Consider the following 15,133-nt stretch of genomic DNA (forward strand, 5'->3'; position numbering starts at 1 on the left):
TTCAATGTAAGTTAAAGATACTGTATTACTCAATAAAAAACATATTTTACTACCATCATATACATATAACAGTCAAAATGTTCCTGGAATGAATTTCTGTAGACATTTAGCGCGATCGCCAGCGGTAAATTCGCCTTGCAGCAGTTGGTATGACTCCTGGAGAGGTGTCATGAAGGCCGTGAAAGCATTGACGATGACCCTCAAAGTGGACTTCCTTCAACAGCAATCAATGATGTAAACATTGAGCGAGTATGACAATCGGAAATCAACAATTTATGATATTGCATTTGAGGTACATTTATCTCATAAAAGTGTTCACACCATCCTTCATGATTATTTGAACATGCATCGAATTTGATCGTGAATGGTTCCAAAAGTCTCCAGATCACAAAGAATCTTGAATGTTGATTCCTGGTGAATTCGTTGTTATGGCCGATGCAGATCCAATTTTTTTAAACTAAATTGTCACTGGTGACGAAACATGCTGTTATCTCTACGACCCTCTACCAAGTTTGTGCCACTCAATTTGTGGTACACGACTGACAGTAACCGACAAAGTACACTTGCCTTGCAGGTATATAAAAGGCGCTTAACAATGCTGCACTACGGCTCGTCAGCTATCCCCCCTCTACCGATATGCCCTCTCCAGAAGTCGTAGAAACTACTGCGAGGCGAATTTGCCACTGGCGATAGGGCTAAATGTCTACAAAAATTCACTCCGGGAAATTTTTGACTGTAGTAGTATATTAACCCTTCCTGGACGGGTGACGGATATATCCGCCTAAGTCTTTGGCGATAAAGGACGGGTTTTTATGGTTTTTGATGTTCCTGACGGGAAGCGGATATATCCGCCTTCTCTTCAGACAGACTGGCAGGAGCTTGAGCAGTAACCAGATGTTTCGCAGTACCAAGGCGCCACTTTCCTGCTCTCTCCATGGCTGCGCTCTCTCCCGCACTCCCCTCTCTTCCGCGCCTACCCCTCTCCCACGCCTCCCCTTCTCCTGCACACGCCCCACCTCTCCTACGCACCCCCCTCGACGTTTCGCGCTCAACACTACGTTATCTTTATTTATTGTTTACATATTGTTCTTTATTTATAGCCTAACGTCATGGTCATATCTTCTGTGGCAGGTCATATATCAATGGCCTATTTGCAAAACAAATAGCCTAAATAAAAGATAGCCAACATATAAAAGCCTAACTATTTAATCAGTTACTAGCCTAGGCCTAGTTAGGCTCAACTGACTAATTTCTACATTAATGTAAATTATGAATAAATAGTACAAACCTTCTGAAATATATTACATTAGTAGGAAAAATGGATAAAAGGAATGGTATTTATTTAATCAAATAGACAATAGACAATAGACAATAGACAAATAATCTTTATTTACACATTCATTAAGAATAGTAGTAGCGTCAATTTACAATTTTTTCTAAATGTTTGGTTGAGGTGTTGTTTAGTCAAAGACCTGTTGATGGTATTCTTCTAAGGAATAGAAAGGTCGATTAATGAGCCATTGATGCAAAGCTGGTTTGAGGTCATCTTCTGACTTGCTTCTTAGATCTGGAGGTAGCCTGTTGTAGATTTTCATTCCTGCGTATGAAGGTTTCTTTTCAAACTGTGTCGTGCGATGTTGTGGAAGGTTGTACTGCATGGTGTTTCTCAGGTTGTGTTGGTGCATTTCGCCACGCCTTGTAGGGTTATTTCTTACTGCAAATAACACAACTTCCTGGATGTAGAGTGCTACAAGGGTAAGTACTTTGAGTGACCTGAATGCTTCCCTGCAGCTGTCGAGTCTGTGGAGTCCTGCAGTTATTCTGACTGCCTTTTTTTGTTTTCTGAGAACTCTTTGCATGTTAGTGGCAGAGGTTCCACCCCATGCTACAAGTCCATATCTCATATGCGACTCGAAAAGTGCAAAGTATGCTACTTTTGTTGTCATGTCATCTGTTGCATTTTTTATATGTTTAAGAGCATAGATGGTTGAACTTAATTTTTTACATATATTGTCCACATGAGGGGTCCAGGTTAAATTCTTGTCGAGTGTGATGCCCAAAAACTTAGCTTCATCTTCCACTTCTACATCTGGGAGTCGTGGCACTTCTTGAGATTTACGGCCAAAAGCTATTTGAGTTGTTTTAGACGTGTTTACTGCGAGATCATTGTTATAGCAGTATTGGTAGGCCATACTGAGTGACACATAGGATTTTACTTCTAGATTTTCAGCTAGTGGTTCATTAAACACTAAGGTTGTGTCATCAGCATACATAAGAGTAAGGCAGGCGTCTCCTATTTGTTGCGGCAAATCGTTGGTAAAAAGAATAAACAGTACCGGACCCATAACTGAACCTTGGGGAACTCCTCGATTTATTGGTTGAAAATTTGATCTTGTTTTTCTTATTAGGCTGTTATCTCTGTGCCTTAGTTCTACAAACTGACTCCTGTCTGTAAGGTAGCTTTGAAACCATTCTCTTACTATCCCTGATACCCCCAGGGAATCCAGCTTTTTAATGATTAGCTGGTGGTCAAGGCAGTCAAATGCCTTACTGAAATCAAGAAAGATTCCTGTTGTTAGATTTCCTTCATCTAGGCTGTCAATCAGGGACTCAACCATCTGAATTATTGCTGTTGTTGTGGATTTCCCTTTTGTAAATCCATGTTGAAGGTTGTTTAGTAGGTTGTGATTTGTGCAGTGGTCTAAAAGTCTTTTTAAAACAACTTTTTCGTATATTTTGGAGAAGGTGGAAACGAGGGAAATTGGTCTGTAGTTGCTTGCTTCTAATGTGCTACCTTTTTTAAATTTCGGGTATACTTTAGTTATTTTAAGTAGTGAAGGAAAGATGCCTTGTTTTAGGGACTTATTTATCAAATCAGCCAATGGTAGTGCTAGTTCATTGCAGCAATGCTTAAGTATTTTTGACGAGATTTCATCAATTCCAGACGAGTTTTTTGCTTTAAGTTTGTTTATAATCATTTTAACTTCCTTCTCGTCTGTGCTTTGAAAGGAGGAAAACAGTGGACCTGTTTGAGTTACGTCAGGAGTTTGAGCTGTGGTCTTTAGGTGTTTTTGTTTCTCTACTGTTTTTTCTCCTACTTGTGTAAAAAATGTATTCAAATGCTCTGCAACATGGGTCACATTACTTATGAGTTGGCCATCTACTTGAAGGGTTATTTCATTTAGGGATGTTTCCTTTTTGGGCCACACTGTGTTTATTGTTTCCCAGATAGCTTTAGATTTATTTTCAGCTTTCATCAACTGGTCAGAGTTAACCTTTTTCCGCATCGTTTTCAAGTACAGGTCATAGTTCTTTTTATTTTCAATAGAAACCCTTCTGTCATCTGGATTTCCCGTCACCTCAAACTTTCTTAGAGCTTTAAGAAATTCGGCTTTAAGTCTCACTGCTTCTGGGTCCATGGAGAATTTTAGTTTATGTTTTCTTTGTATTTTTATATTCTTTTGGGGGCAGGCTGCATCCATAGCTACTCTCACTATGTTACTAAAAGTTTTAAAAGCTTCTTCGGCATTGTTTATTGAGGTAACACTAAGCCAGTTTTCTTGACTGAGAAGATACTTGAGGTCTTGCAGGTTTTTATTTTTTAGGCAGCGTCCAATTTGGGCAGGATAACTTGAGTTGATGTGTGATTTGAAGTTTACAGTACAGAGTTGAGCAGTATGATCCGAAAGTCCTGCATTGATGATTTCTGGAGTGAGTTGGTTTGTGTCCATATTTGTACATATCCAGTCAATGGAGGTTTGAGTTAGATTTGTTATTCTCGTAGGTGGAAGCTGTAGTCTCTGGATGTTGTGCATAGCAAGAGTTTCATTTAAGATAATGTGTTTCCTGTTTGGGTTACACAAATCAACGTTAATATCTCCCATGATGATAAGAGGGGAATTTTCAATTTTTGTTTCCTCAATTAGTTCTGTAAAGGTGTTTAATGATTCCTCAAGGTCTCCGTTTGGGGGTCTGTAGGTTCCCAGTACAAACAGATTTGAGTTCTTGAATTTTATTTTTATAAGAGCTGCTTCAAATAACAGTTCTTTACAGTACTTGGAAACATCTATGGCTACTGTGCTGCTCTCAAGGCTTTCTTTTACAAGAATGCAAACACCTCCTTTTCTGTGTTCTATTCTACTATAGTGAGCCTTGAGGCAGAATCCAGTAGCTATGACGGTGCTACTTATTGTCTCAGGTTTCAGTCCATGTTCTGTCAGAATTACTATGTCAGGTTTGGTTTCTTCTAAAAGGTGCTGTAGTCTATTTATTTTATTTGAGACTTCCTGTGTATTTTGGTGCAGCAGGATGAGTTTGGAGTTTAAATCCTGACTCGATTGTCTAAAAAACAGTCAGGTTGCGTTTCTCTTGTCTCTGCTGATTTTTGCAGTTTTCTTAAAGTAAAATCAGGCTGCGTTGGAATAATCTGAGAAGGTGAGGAAAAAACAAAGTTATTATCCTGTAGCGATGCAGCCTCCCTTTTTACTAAATATCCATAATGCTTCTTCATATGTTCTGAATAAAATCCTATATTTTTTACAAAGAAATCATTGTAATCCTCGTCTTTGCTCTTTGGCTTAGCATTTAGGGGTGGAAGTTTATTTTTATTTTTAGTCTCTTTCAGGCTTTTTTGAGCTTTTACTGTTTGTGACACTTGTGACAGTTTATGTGGCGGGGTTTGGCTGGTTCCCCCTGTTGATACTTGTTCCGTTGAGGTCTCAGATGACAGTTTTTTCGTAGGAGTTTGTCTGACTCTCCCTGTTGCAGTTTCTGTTGGCAGTTTTTTAGTAGGAGTTTGTCTGACTCTCCCTGTTGTAGTCTCGGTTGGCAGTTTTTTAGTAGGAGTTTGTCTGACTCTCCCTGTTGTAGTCTCGGTTGGCAGTTTTTTAGTAGGAGTTTGTCTGACTCTCCCTGTTGTAGTCTCGGTTGGCAGTTTTTTAGTAGGAGTTTGTCTGACTCTCCATGTTGTAGTCTCGGTTGGCAGTTTTTTAGTAGGAGTTTGTCTGACTCTCCCGGTTGTTGTTTCAGTTTGCAGTTTTTTTGTTGGAGTTTGTCTGGCTCTCCACGTTGTGTTTTTGAAGGTTTTGCTGGTTATTTCTTGGCAGTCAGTAGCAAGTTTGTGATTTGTTTGTTCTAGGTATTTAGCATTTTGCAGGGATACGCTGAATATGTTAGCGTAATTAATATATGTTAATAGAATAATAGAATATGTTAATAGAAATTAACAAACTGTATTCTGATCCTCATAACATGTTAAAAATCTGCATTTATAATAGAACAACCAAATCAGTGGGTAAAAGCGATCGTTCACGACATAAAACCGTGATAAAAAAACTAAATAATGATAATACATATTTTTCTGCCGAAATCGTAAATAAAGGGAATAATTTAGAAACATAACCACAAAACATTGCAGACGGAAAATTAGATTCAAATCAAAAAGGTGGATGACGTCAGAACTCGAGACACCAAAGAGAACTAAAGTGTAGAGGTTAGACCAAAGATCAGGAATGGTTTTCAATCATTTTGCCACAAAATTAAAAAAAAAGCTAGAAAGCTTAATGCAAACAATATATTTAGACTAAACCTCGTAAATTTTTTAAGCCAATAGGATTACGAGTTGAAATTCGAGTCGGTGTTGTTGAACAAATTCTAAAAATTATTTAGTTTTTAACAAGAAAGTAAAAAAAGCTAGCCATCTTGAATCTGATGCAATGAGGAACTAACGTACTTCTCTCTCTTCTTTGGTAACGAGTCAAAGGAAGTGGCCACTGGCCATGGAATGATGTTCTCAATTTTAAGAAATTAACAAACCGTTTTTAAACTTTGAAAATGACATAAATTTGATTAATTAATCAACTACAAGTTAAACAGGCCTACAATTATTAATTATTCATTCAAATTAACCAAGAAGACTACTTTGAAAACCTGCACGTTGACCAAATTCGCAAGTACCTACCAACTTTTTCAAATTGAACTAATAAAAAAAAACTTTTTATAACAATCTAAGTTATTAATACAAGACTTCACTATAAATTCTATGATAACTTTCCCATATAGTTTAAGTCAGGTGTAGGTTTAACCTCAATTATCCCATCCATAATGTAAGTTAGATTAATTTATCATAAACTAGGCTAACTTTATTATTGTATTTAAACTAGGGATGGTCAAGTCTCGAAATTTCGGGAAATTTTCGGGAAATTTTCAATCTCGTTACACGAGACGAGATTACTTTTTGGCCGAGATTTTTATCAAGACGAGAATAAAAAAAAAAAAAAAAAAAAAAAAAAATTAAAAACGCCTGCAGAAAGTCAATGCAATACCCGCAATACAGGAGCGTGTTGTAGTTGCGTTTCCTTTTCGAAGGCGTTCTTATTTAATTAATTCTTTTAATGTAAATATTACTTTAATTCTTTTAATGTAAATATTACTTTCATTATTTTAATAATATTACTTTAATAACATTTGAGAAGTTTTGTTAAGTGTAAGCAGTGTGAGGAATGTTTTATTACTATAAAAAAAGTCAAAACAAGTAACTATTTTATAAAAATTAATATTGCTTTTATTTTATGATTTATTTTATTTTAGGATAAGTTGAACTCTATCCTAACTGATATCACCATGTTTCCTAATCGTAGGCATTTTTAATAAGTTAGGCGTGATTAATAAAAAAATGTTATGCTGATGTTATTTAATGAAAGATTGTAAATATTCTTGCCTATTATCATTATTTTAGTATTTAAACAGTCATCTAACAATGTTACAAAATCAGGTAAAAATTTCGAACGTGCATTTCCCGTTGTGTATGAGAAGAGAAATCTCGTCTCGATCTCGTCTCGAAATTTTATGAGAAATAAAAAATCTCATCTCGTCTCGTCTCGTCTCGAACTAAAAATCCAATCTCGTCCATCCCTAATTTAAACTATACCTTGGGCTTTGTAAAATTATTGTAATTGATTCTAAATTCAAAACATTAAATAACTCTTTCTGTAATTATGTTTTAAGTTATCATTTTCACACAGCTCCACCACGCACCCTAATATTTAAGTTAGACAAGTAAAAACAACCCTGAGATTAAGACAAATTAATTAAAATTTTCCTCCAAAATTTAAATTAGGCTAATAAGAAGAAAAACGCAACACTTCAAAGACGGGTGGCGGATATATCCGCTGCTTTTCTACTCATCCGTGGACAGGTAGCGTATACCTCCGCATAGTTAAAAACGAGTAAAAAATTATTTTGACAGTATGAAGACAAGTGTTCCATTGTGTTTATTTTATGTATCTATATATATAAAAGGCAAAGCCCTCACTGACTCACTCATCACTAATTCTCCCACTTCCCATTTACCTAGGAAGCTGAAATTTGGTACACTGATTCTTTAGGCATTAAATAGGAAAACTAAGCTATTTTTATTCTGATCGGACTCTCGGGCTCCGCCCCAGTGGCTCTGGAGTTTCCCATGTTAAACTTATGAGTACTCATATTTAAATGGAATTAATGAATCTTAACAGCTGTTTCAATTAAACAAGTTGGTTCTGTTCTATGATGTGCAATTAGCATTTAAGTTACAAGGATTACCAACAGGGTGCAGCACACTATTATTTTTTTAAATTTATGACTACAGACATCTAATTTGCAACCAAAAGGCGAGTGAGCGTAGCGAACGAACTTCAACCTGGAGGCGAGTTAGCGTAGCAAACGAGCTAACCTGAACACAAGTGAGCGCAGCGAACGAGCTCCAACCTAAAGGTGAGTGAGCGTAGCGAACGAACTTCAACCAGGACGTGATTGAGCCATGCGAATGAGCTCACTTATGAAGTAAAACGGGGCAAAGCCCGCGGGTACAGCTAGTACTTGTATAACAAAACAAAAATAAGGAAAACAATTTTTCCTGTGTCGAATGGTGTCACGATTTCGCCCGTTCGGGAATATGGCAGGGTTTTTTTCACATTTCTTAATCAACCACTTGATGGATCTTTCATGATTTTTGTGTTGAAAGAAAAATAATTTTGAGAACTAGGGAATGTTGAAGCCATAATTTTAGTTTAGGGTTTCAGCTTTTTAGAAATTAAGTTTACATTTTTTTTATCTAACAGCCAACGCTAACAATCCAGACTAGCTTTTGGTATAATACCATTTGTTTAACGTAACAGCTGTAAACAATTGGCGTTTGTTTTACAAATTCAGCATTTGGATAAAAATGAAATGACGGTTGACTTATTTATACTATGTGTAATGCTATAATTATTTATAAGTTCATTTATTCAGTAAGAGGATGACAGATTATTAAAATATACACAGTGTAGTAATGTTTTTATACAGTACATGATCAACTATGACTTGTAAGTTTCTTATTACTTCATATATTACTCCATGCATTTGGGCCGTTGGCTCTTGCTCAGAATCTATATATTTAATACGCGACATGAAACTTTGTGAACAATAAGGCTTTTTTGTTTCAAGATTTAACCCCACATATTATATACCAAAATGTTCGTCTAGGTGTGTAGATGTGCAAACTGGCTTTAGATTTTCGAAATATATCTTTTTAAGGGTGTAGGCTACCCTCAAAGTTCCTTCCATAAGGATAACATTGTGATTGATTTGAATGTTATTATATTCTGAAACAGATGTCAATACATTAGTTTTTAAAGAAAATTAAATCCCAGCTGTTTCGTTTGGTTTTGAAATGTAAACAGTTTAAATGTTTAAATAATTAGAAACCCGGCAAAGAAATGTTTCCTACAGGACACGACGGGAGAAATGTTTTACATTATATTTTCGTTTAAACATGCCAAAGACCCGACGACAAAGAATTATTGCCAGTCGGACACGGCGATTCAACATACGGCAAGCAATGCAAAACGTAAGGAGCCCAGACGAGGAGCTGGAACAGTTAGTGGCAACGTGTACTTACAAAATTACACTGACAAATACAAGAATTCAGCAGCATTCACTTGCGAGATGGCATTAAAATGTCAGAAATGTGGTTCGCTACATTTTAAAGAACAACAAAGAGGACGAGGCGAAGGATTTTCATCCTGCTGCCAGAAAGGAAAAGTGAATCTACCACCATACCGAGAAATCTATTATATCCAGAGCCTACTAAATGGAGCAAATCATTTAAGCAGAAACTACAAAGAGAACATTAGATCATACAACTCTGCGCTCGCAATGGTCAGCACTCGAGCTAAAATTGAAGAACATAATGGTGGAGAGCCTTTCATGTATAAGGTGCAATACAAAGTTTATCACTAAATGGCAACTTTCAACGTCAGAAGGGGAGCATCCCACATATGCCCAAATTTATATCTACAGACGTCGAAACCGCTGTTCAAGAAAGAATGCTAAAAAAAAGCTAATGGCTCTTGCAGCACTGAACTGATGCACATTTTGACCAACATTTGGTTGATATTAATCCATACGCGCAAGTTTTCAGCTTGATGAGCTCCGTCCTGCAAAATACTCCTACTGAACAGAAAAAAGAACTTAGAATGCATATAGCCTACGATCGAGCTCAAGACCAACGTCGATTCAACGACGCAACTTCTAACGACGTTGCTATAATATCCTAATTTATTATTCGTGCGAATTCGCACGGGTTCACCTAGTAGTCAGAATAAACCAAGATGTCGAGCAACCAAGATGTGCCTTTTAATTATTAAAGCCCTACAAGTCCGACTAGCCCTAGTTCATGGCGCGTTTCAGGTTAGCTTGTTCGCTACGCTAACTCGCCTCCAGGTTGATGTTCGTTCGCTACGCTCACTCACCTTTTGGTTGCAAATTAGCTGTTGTCATAAATTTAAAAAAGTCATCCCTTTTATTGTTTATAATACTTTGATAACAGGTTTTATCTTTTAATATTTAACATTGGAGAATTTAAACGTTGTTAAGTGCACAGGTGTGCTGCGATTGGGGTTTAATACATTTGAACTTATTCAAAAGTAAAATAGTTTTCTGTGCTGCACTCTGTTGAAACACTGTGGCACTATTTCAAAAAATAAGAAATAGCTGAAATATTACGGGTTTTGAATGGGACAAACCTACCTAGCGTCTGCCTTATTCTACCCCATTTTACAATTAAAAACCGAAATATTTCAGCTATTTCTTATTAGATCTTTTTAAATTTGGTATTGATTGATAGGGAACTAAAATTGCTAGGTAAAAGTGTTCTTGACATTTTTTCATAAAATCAGCCAATTTCGAGTAGGCCTTCTTTAAGTAAAAAAGTTAAAAATAGCCGTCATTTGAACATTTAAGTTGGATCGAGATGAATTTTGTTTCAAACATGGGTTTCTTCTACCTTAACATACATACATATTTGCTTTACAATATGATTATCTTAAGTTGAATTAAATATATTTTAAATCAATATGTTTTTAACACTAATTTTATTTTAGAATTAATTGTGTTAGGTTAGGCTAATTGATAGTTAAAATCAGACAGACATAAGGCGAGAGTTATAGACCTATCTCCAAGCGTAATATATTTTGGAATTTTCCTTAAAACAAACTTTTTATATCTATCAGATGAGGTGAAGGCAAATGCACTGGTGAAATGCCAAAGCATTTCGAGGGAGAATGGATTGAAACTAAGCCTAGGTAGCAGCACTGTACTATGTGAAATAAAAGTGTAATATTAGGGGGTAGGCAGCCCTGGCCGCCTTTCCATACAGGTGGCCGCTTTTTAGTGTCGTGGCCGCCACCCCCTGCACAATTCAAGCGTAATGGCCGCCTAACCATGTTGGTCTGGAACTATATATACATATATATATATTGTTGTGTTGTGTGTGTGTATATATATACAAACACACACACACACAAGTCTACTAAATTGCCCCTCCTGCAAATAATTCTTAAGATAATCTAGTCATATTATAAACAAGGAACTGTAAAATAATTTTTTTTATCATACAGTGTGGTGTAGGTTTTACTATAATGGTTGTTTTGTTAAATATAAATTTAGGATGGTTATTTAATTACAAACCTGAGGATTTTAGATCTGAATCATCGCGTATTTCATCATCCTCTCCTTCTTGAAGTTCAAAAATCGCTGTTAATAGCATTTGTAGAATATCACATAATGGACCTATAATAGGAAAATAAAGTTGATTATTTCTCTATGATTTTATACTATTCAAAATTACTGTAAATTGGATTCAAAAATAGTCTTTTGGGAAATTGGATATGATTGAAAATACTCAATGAGTTTTTACGTAGAGATAGCAAGGATATTGTAGTGGATAGGTTCAACAGCAGGCTTACCTTACTAACAAAATTATATGTAAATGCACAAATGAAACCACAACACATATCATTTTTGGAACCACAAGCTCCTTCTTCACTCGTAGAGTCGTTATTTGTTCTTATAGGTTGTCGGTGTTGTGATATTTAATAATGTAACACAAAAATTGTAATAACATCCACACAGACAGACGCAAAAAAAATACCCTCTGCCGCAGCAAACCTGCAGACTAAGCGAATTTCCATTTGCCTGATTGGATTTACACTAAAATGTCTACTTGAAAATATAACATTTATTTCCTATTTAACCCTCCCAGTGTTACTTGACGAAAATTCGACAAGCAGCACACTTTGTGTTAGGGATGGACGGGTCCCGAAATTTCGGGAATTTTTCGGGAAAAAAATATTCCCGATTATCGGGACGGGATTACATTTGACTCGGGAATTTTTCGGGACGGGATTTGGTCCGATCGTCGGCGATTTTTCCGCTTCGCGAGTGCCGATAACGCCGTTATTGCGAGCGATAGGTCCGCGAACGCAGGAGACGAAGTCATACCGACGATCGCGCCGTGACCGCGGAGTCCTACCGACGATCGCGCCGTGACCGCGAGTCATACCGACGATCGCGCCGTGACCGCGAGTCATGACGACGATCGCGCCGTGACCGCGGAGTCATGCTGACGATCGAGCCGTGATCGCGAGTCATGACGACGATCGCGCCGTGACCGTGGAGTCATGCTGACGATCGAGCCGTGATCGCGAGTCATACCGACGATCGCGCCGTGACCGCGAGTCATACCGACGATAACCCCGTGACCGCGGAGTCATACCGACGTTCGCACCGTGACCGCGAGTCATACCGACGATCGCGCTGTGACCGCGAGTCATACCGACGATCGCGCTGTGACCGCGAGTCATACCGACGATCGCGCTGTGACCGCGAGTCATACCGACGATCGCGCTGTGACCGCGAGTCATACCGACGATCGCGCCGTGACCGCGAGTCATACCGACGATCGCGCTGTGACCGCGAGTCATACCGACGATCGCGCTGTGACCGCGAGTCATACCGACGATCGCGCCGTGACCGCGAGTCATGGCGACGATCGCGCCGCGACCGCGAGTCATGACGACGATCGCGTCGTGACCGCGAGTCATACCGACGATCGCGCCGTGATCGCGAGTCATGACGACGATCTCGCCGTGACCGTGAGTCATACAGACGATAACCCCGTGACCCGCGAGTCACAAGTTACTATAGGTACCTTTAAATTGTTACCCATTTTTTGGTTTTTATAGATCAGTGCCACAAATGGTAAAAATTGATTTCGTATGTCTTTTTTTCGTAACTGCAATTCAGTACTTTCTTTTTATGCACAGAAAAAAATCCCGTCCCGAAAGTCGGGAAGGAAATAAAAATCCCGTCCCGTCCCGTCCCGAACTAAAAATTCAATCCCGTCCATCCCTACTTTGTGTAGTGTTACTTGTCGATTTTTCGACAAGCAGACATCGTTTACGGCGAAGGCTCTATAACTGACTGAATCGGATTGAACTGGATCGAGTTAGGTATCGTTCTTTCCGTTTCATTCTAAGCTTTCTCCAGAGGTCTGTCTCAGCGCTGTACGTGTACGTTATCTGAGCCGATCGTAATATGTAGCAGACAGCTGACGTGCGTGTATTTGTAAACAGCTAGGTTACCCTCCGACCGATGACTGATGTGTTTTATTACGTTTATCATTGTTTTAGTGTTAAAAATCAAAAGTAGTGATATACGTGTTGCATTACAAGAAGATTTAAGTGGTTTTGAAGTGCTGGTTGATGATCCTGAAGAAGTAGGTAGTGATATTGATGTATATTATCAGCCAGATTCCTAGCTATGGTTAGGCTATGCATTCTTAGCTAAACGCTATGTACTGAAATCTGTTTTTTGCCCATAACTTATTTATTTGCAAATCTACTTCCTTATATTATTATATATTTGTAATCCTCATAAAATTTAGAACAAAGTGGCTATTTTCAAATATTTATAGGCCTATAATTTATACAATTTCATTGAGCGCGAACTTATTTTTTTTTTGAAAATTTTCGAAATTATATTTTTTTTACCTAAACATTTTTTTTTTTTTTTAATGTTCCTTATGTTTTATATATAGTATTGAAGCCCATGATTTTCCAAACAAAATGGTATATAGAACATTAGAATTAACATTGTTTTAAGCTTCTCAGATCCGTTTTAATAAAACCTTGCAAATGCGCCAAAAATAGGTGGACATTAAGGCCTAAACTATGGACACTTGGAGGGTTAAATAGAATTAGTTTAACAAGTACTTAGGTTTGCTGCATCAGGGAGGATAAAACTGTTTTTTTGTATAATGTTAATAGTTGAGCGGAGCGAGCGAAGCTCTTATACGTCGACTCTTATGCATTTCGTAATACGCAAACTCCTCCTAGACGGCTGAATCAATTGGTTTCAAATTTTGCATGGTGATAAAGACCATACCGGTGAGTGCCAACATCTATATGGCGTTAAAAAAGTCTCTCAGGAATCCGCCCCACTGGGTCTCAAAGTTTCAATGTAATCCTTATGGAAGCAGTATTTGACACATAAACAAAGACATATGATCAGCTGTTTGCTTTTGAATTCAGTAGTTAATGAAATAGCTGAGAGCATTATTCCACAGATATTAGAACAGGAACGGTATGGATCATAAATATAACCAAATGACGACAATAACTTGAGGTCCTTGACGTAGGAAATGGTGAAGGAAGTAGTAAAGGTGAGCAGTCTGGAGGGTGGAAACTGTTTATGACGATTAGATTAGGGGATCTACAATCCTAAAATGCTACGGGAAGGGAGGAAAACAGGTCCGGGACGTAGGAAGTGGTGAAGGAAGTAGTCAAGGTGAGCTGTCCGGAGTGTGGGAACTGTTTATGACGATTAGATTAAGGTATCTGCAGTCCTAAAATGCTATTGGAAGGGAAGGAAACAGGTCCGCGACGTGGGAAGTGCCGATGTGGTGAATTAAGTAGTAAAGGCGAGCTGTTCGGAGTGTGGGATCTGTTTATGACCATTATATTAGGGTATTTGCAATCCTATGATGCTATGGGAAGGGAGGGAAAAAGGTCCGTGATGTAGGATGTGGTGAAGGAAGTAGTAAAGGCAAGCATTCCGGACTGTGGGAACTGTTTGTGACGATTAGATTAAGGTATCTGCAATCCTATGATGCTATGGGAAGGGAGGAACACACGTCCGCGACAGCATAGGAAGTGGTGAAGGAAGTAGTCAAGGCGAGCTGTCCGGACTGTGGAAATTATTTATGACGATTAGATCTGCAATTCTAAAATTCTATAGAAAGGGAGGGAAACAGGTCCGTGACGTAGGAAGTGGTGAAGGAAGTAGTAAAGGCGTGCAGTCCGGAGTGTGGAAACTGTTTATGACAATTAGATTAAGATATCTACAATTCTAAAATGCTAAGTAAAGGGAGGGAAACAGGTCCGTGACGTAGGAAGTGGTAAAGGAAGTAGTAAAGGCGAGCAGTTCGGAGTGTGGGATCTGTTTATGACCAATAGATGAAGGAATTTGCAATCCAATAATGCTAAGGGAAGGGAGGGAAACAGGTCCGTGACGTAGGAAGTGGTGAAGGAAGTAGTAAAGGCAAGCAGTCCGGAGTGTGAGAACTTTTTATGACGATAGATTAAGGTATCTGCAATCCTGAAATGCTATGGGAAGGGAGGTAAACAGGTCCGTGACGTAGGAAGTGGTGAAGGAAGTAGTAAAGGCGAGCAGTCCGGAGGGTGGGAACTGTTTTTGACGATTAGATTAAGGTCTCTACAATCTTACAATGCTATGGAAAGAGAGGGAAACAGGTCCGCGACGTTGGAAGAGG

General features: G+C 38.2%; 1 protein-coding gene across 1 annotated transcript in view; it reads right to left on the bottom strand.

Annotated features, from left to right (window-relative positions):
- The window catches only part of LOC128983124 (bromodomain adjacent to zinc finger domain protein 1A), a 218,572-nt gene that overhangs the window by 138,445 nt on the left and 64,994 nt on the right, over positions 1-15,133 (bottom strand). Inside the window, exon 9 of the mRNA XM_054402292.1 lies at positions 10,990-11,091. Coding sequence (XP_054258267.1) covers positions 10,990-11,091 — 102 coding nt within the window. The remainder of the gene's footprint in view (positions 1-10,989; positions 11,092-15,133) is intronic.

This window comes from Macrosteles quadrilineatus, unplaced genomic scaffold (assembly GCF_028750875.1).
Source record: "Macrosteles quadrilineatus isolate MER2022 unplaced genomic scaffold, UCM_ALF_1.0 Scaffold_1__1_contigs__length_201487025, whole genome shotgun sequence".
NCBI lineage: Eukaryota > Metazoa > Arthropoda > Insecta > Hemiptera > Cicadellidae > Macrosteles > Macrosteles quadrilineatus.